This window comes from Octopus bimaculoides, chromosome 3 (genome assembly GCF_046866305.1).
Source record: "Octopus bimaculoides isolate indiv1 chromosome 3, ASM4686630v1, whole genome shotgun sequence".
In the NCBI taxonomy this organism is placed as follows: Eukaryota; Metazoa; Mollusca; class Cephalopoda; order Octopoda; family Octopodidae; genus Octopus; species Octopus bimaculoides.
This window is the reverse complement of record NC_142930.1, coordinates 10970235-10975234: the sequence shown is the minus strand read 5'-3', so window position 1 is coordinate 10975234 and position 5000 is coordinate 10970235. Positions and strand designations below refer to the sequence as shown.

The window sequence follows — 5000 nt, the reverse complement described above, 5'->3', positions numbered from 1 at the left end:
CTATTTTATTTTTGCCAAGTTCTTGGTAGAATTTTTGGGGGTTGGAGTTTAACTGTTTGTTTTGTTCAAAGAAACGTTGGCGTTTCTCATACCGGTGGATCCTTTGTGCTTTGGCAAGGATATCTTGCTTTAGCTTTTCTTTTACCTCAGGTAAATCTTTTTCTGTAATGTTGTATTTGCACAGTCTCTTTGTTTTCTTCTTGTTACTTAGTAATGTTGCTTGTCTACTAATTTCGTTAAAATTCGACAGATCTTTTCTCTTTTTAAAAATTTTTTTGGATATTATTTATCTAGAGGGTTTGCTTGGGTGGTGGAACTCCTGTTTGGATGGGTTTGAGGGAGTATCCTGCTTCTTTTGTGGCTGCAGTGGCTGCTGCATATATCATGTCATTTAGCTCAGTGATAATGCCATTTGTTTCTGTGGCTATTAGTTCCGTGACGGCCAGGTTTATGCTATTTCTTATTGATGTTGTTTTATTGTCTATTTTGATTTTTGGGAGGTATAATCTGTGGTCCATTCTGAGATCTGTGGTTTTCAGTTCTTTGATTATTCACATTTTTATAGTATCATAATCATTAGGTTCCCCTTCACTGTTTCCAGGTTTTAGATTTGTTTCAACTTCCTTCTCATTCTTATGTTTGTCTGTGGTGTTCTGGATTGGTACTTTTGGTACATAATTATACATACCTACGGTCTGGGTTTGTTGTTTTTTGTTTACGTTTTTCTTGGAAATGTTACGTTTTTCTTCGTGTTTTACTATGGTATGATTTACACATATTCACTAAGAGATGTGCTGTCTTCTAGTATATTTGGTGAATGTTGAGTTTAAGTCGTCAAACTGATACAGCTGCGAGAACCAACTCTTCAAATCTGCGAGGAAATTTCAGTAGACACTGACACTTCCTTTCGTTCAAAATGATAGAGGTTTTGGTCTACGTCGATCATTGGTAGGTGGTGGTTCCTACATATCTTTAAGTACCTTTGTTTTCTTTCATTTATATTTCTAGGCACATATTTATGTCGTATAACTTCTTTCCCCACTCACAAGCCGTATGTTATGGCTGACTTTGCAAATGATTTAATAATACAGATACGAGGGTGGGCTGAAAAGTTCCTGTGTGAAAGAGTTGAGAATACTCTTCACAATGAACTTGGCATGACGAAGGTTATTATTCAGTGGGTGCCGCGTCGTCTGATGTCTCATCAGAAGAACATCGGGCTGATCACATCATGGGAAAATCTGACATTGTTTGAGGAAGACTCTGCTAGTTTCCTTGAACGTTTTATAATCCAGGATGATTGTTCGGTTCATCACTTTGGACCAGAGACAAAGAAATAATCCATGCTGTGAAAACACCACTTCTCACCCGTTCCATAGAAGGCCAAGGTCGTTTCATCTGCAGGTTATTTCATTGTGTTTACTATGCTAATTTGCTGAGGCAGTTACGAAAGGCTATCAAGACCAGACGCCCAGGAAAACTGACGAAGGAGATTTTGTTTCATCAGGACAATGTTCCGGCACACAAGCCTTTGATTTCAATGACTGCTGTGGTTGACTGTGGCTTTGGACTGGTCGATCACCGTCCCTATCCTCCTGATTTGGCTCCCATCTGACTATCATCTGCTCCCGAACATGAAAAACACTTGGCTGGGAATCAGCATCGCGGTGACCATGATATATTTGTTGTTGATGACTTTTTTGATCAACAGGATGAAAGCTTCTTCAATGAGATCCAAACAACACAAACGGAAGACTGTGAACCGCAAGGAGGAGGAGTCTCGATGAATGAGATGAAAGCGCTAATAAAGAATTATCCAAAATTCTAGATAACTTCCTTTTCTTGGTATATATAAAAACGGCAGCAGCAGCAGCAGCACCAACAACAACAACATATAATTCGTCTGCTGCAGTAGCAACTGAGGTGACGGAAAATAATGAGTATAATAAAATAATCACCATCACTTCCTTTATCCATCCTCCTCCTACATGCACAATTTCAGACACACACAAACAAGAATACATGCCTCTGCTCCTGTCCGAGTTAGGGTTTTCCGACCGTACAACCTCGCATGATAAGGAGTTGGGGGCAGAGGTAAGAAAAGGAAAGCAACTGGAAAAAAAACGCAAAACATCAATTTCACATCGATGTTTCTGAACACAGACAGTAATTCGGTTGCCTTAGACGTGAACAGAAGTGTAAGAAATGCTTTTCATCTGATAGTGGTCTATGCCTACAGTGGCAGGGCAATCAGATTTCTTCGAGCCTCTGGAAAACATCTGGAAGCTCTACTTGAAATACCCTACTCTTTGATATTGGTGGATCAGAAGTCTCTTGCCATTTGGATTTTGAGCGGCTAGCTAATGACAGGAGAAAGAAAAGCAAAAGTCTTGCAAGCCTGCTCAGACGTTTCCAACAGTAAGACAGTTACCGACTGGGTTTCCCGTATATGTGGACATGAGCAAATAGCATCAGGTCCTCTAGACTGTATCCAGACAGAACCTTTGACAGTGCTACTTGATTATAGGAAAGCATTCGACTCATTTCCCCACTTATGGTTGCTGAAGTCTCTACACTTCACAACCGTGCATACTACCTTAGTTGCTTCTATTGAGAGACTCACAAAACCTGAGAACAATCCTCACACTTAGAAATGAAAGCAGAATGAGTATTACATTTCTCATAAATATTTCTGCGGGAATTTTCCAAGGAGACAGTCTTCCTGTAATTCTGTGTATTTTGACATCAAATCTGTTATCATTTCATATATACGTACGTTCATACTCAAAACCTAATTTTGATGAGCTACTTTCATCCATTCGACCTTTCGGTTCCAACATTCAGAGAAGTCCAGATGGCACTCAAGGAGACACTTTACATTCGTTGAGGAAATTTTATATCATAGAAACGATCAGTTGATAATGCTTTCTTCTCAGTAGGTATGTACAAGTCTTCTTACCATTCACGCAGTGTTGCCATTTCTTCTATCTATGTCTACTTCAGCAAACTCATATCAGTATTCCGAAGGCACCAAGACAATGTTTGTAAATACTGTACGTAACAAAATAGTTGCCCGGATTCATGTTGACCTCGCCATCTCGATTACATCGACCGAAGAAAGAGAAGAAGAAGAAGAAGAAGAAGAAGAAGAAGAAGAAGAAGAAGAAGAAGAAGAAGAAGAAGAAGAAGAAGAAGAAGAAGAGGCAGCAGGCGCAGGTGCTAGAGGCGCAGGTGCTAGAGGCGCAGGTGCTAGAGGCGCAGGTGCTAGAGGCGCAGGTGCTAGAGGCGCAGGAGCAGGGGCAAGAGGTGCAGGAGCAGGTGCAAGAGGTGCAGGAGAAGCAAGAGGAGGCGCAGTAGAAGCTGGAGGAGCAGGAGGAGGAGCAGGGGGAGCAGGAGAGGAGCAAGAGGAGGCGCAGCAGGGGAGGAGCAGAGGGGCAGCAGGGGAGGAGCTGAGGTGGAGCAGGAGAGGAGCAAGGGGAGGAAACAGGAGGAGCAGGAGGAGGAGGAGATATTAAGTTTCATTCAGTTTAGTCATATTTTGTGTGAAGTTTACGGAATAATTTCATATAATTTGTCTGCTTTATATAATATTTATTTATATTAAAAAATAGCACATGTGGAAAACATTTCATAAAGTTTTATTCATAGTAAATGATAAAGGAAAGTTGAACGGTGTTTTGATAAAGAAAATCCACACACTTCACTAGTTTTATTCAAGTTTATTGGGTTATGTTAGAACAAAAGGGAAATTTGTAAAGAAAAAATGCTTTTGAAGCTGGAAACGTCGTTCACACGGACATTCCGTATTATGAAACTGACAAATAGCCATACTTTTTTGGTATGCATGCATTTGATTACGGTTCATGTATGTTTAAAATATTCAACATCAAACACTGTTAGACGTACAACTTCAGTTTAGACGTACAACTTCAATAAACATTTTAAAAATTAAATGTGATTCCTTGTTCGGTGAATTCTGACTGGATCCTGGCATCCATTATCTCACTTTGCTCAACAGTCAACCATTTTTTCCATGTATCGACTTTACCTAAAAATTGTATGAAAACAGTAAAGAAATAAGTATATAATGTTTAATTAGACATTATGGCATCATTACGTGTGTATTTGTCTCTATATTTTGGGGGGGGGGGGGTGCTTCTGTGTTTTGGTGTGTGTGTGTGCATACGTAAGAGACGAGTGAAAGATGGGTCTAAGTCTGCGTTTACAAATGATGAAAAGTACTCAATACATGGCATATAGTATGATTATTTTGATGCTAAAGCCTTTTGAATCGCAGCATGTTTCCGATTTAATCAAAACACACACGCACGCACGCACATATACACACGCGCGCGCACACACATACATACGCGCGCACACAAACACACGCACACACGCATATAGATATAGATATATAGATATATATATATATACATACATATATATATATATATATATATATATATATATATATATATATATATATATATATATATATATATATATCACCCTCCCTATTTCTTATCCTACGAATTATTTCCCTTCTTTGCCTACTAATTTCACACTCCTATTTTATAAAGTTTTGGGACCATTTCCCACCCACTACCCCAACCACCTTAATTCATAATTGCCCAAACAGATATGTCTCTATGCTTTAATGATACTGCTGGTATTATTCATTCTTTTCCATCGAACTTGTTTACGTGTTTGTTTTTATATACAATGTCCTAAGCGGTTTTGACCACTTACAGCATATACTACTTTTCCATATATATATAATAGAAATATGTTACAAAAACAAAATAGAAACTACACGTGGAAATGTAAGGGGAAATTAAGAAAAATGAGCGAAAATGCACATTTGAAATCAAAAAAGTAAAAGCTTTTTATGAAAAGTAACGATAGATATATACAATAAGATGAACTGAGGTACGAATAAAAGTAATAAAAGTCATTAATGTGAATTGTTAAAGAGATTCAAAAGCATACCGGTTTCGTAA

The 5000-nt window shown here is 38.5% G+C and overlaps 1 protein-coding gene and 1 long non-coding RNA gene across 2 annotated transcripts in view; one reads left to right on the top strand and one right to left on the bottom strand.

The window, feature by feature from the left end:
• The window catches only part of LOC149136451 (uncharacterized), a 102390-nt gene that overhangs the window by 24477 nt on the left and 72913 nt on the right, over positions 1 to 5000 (top strand). The gene's annotated exons all lie outside the window — the stretch shown is intronic.
• Positions 3623 to 5000, bottom strand: part of LOC106873204 (sulfotransferase 1E1) — a 30162-nt gene continuing 28784 nt past the window's right edge. Inside the window, exon 5 of the mRNA XM_089348579.1 lies at positions 3623 to 4048. Within this exon, the coding sequence (XP_089204705.1) occupies positions 3942 to 4048 (107 nt within the window). The 3' untranslated portion in view covers positions 3623 to 3941. The remainder of the gene's footprint in view (positions 4049 to 5000) is intronic.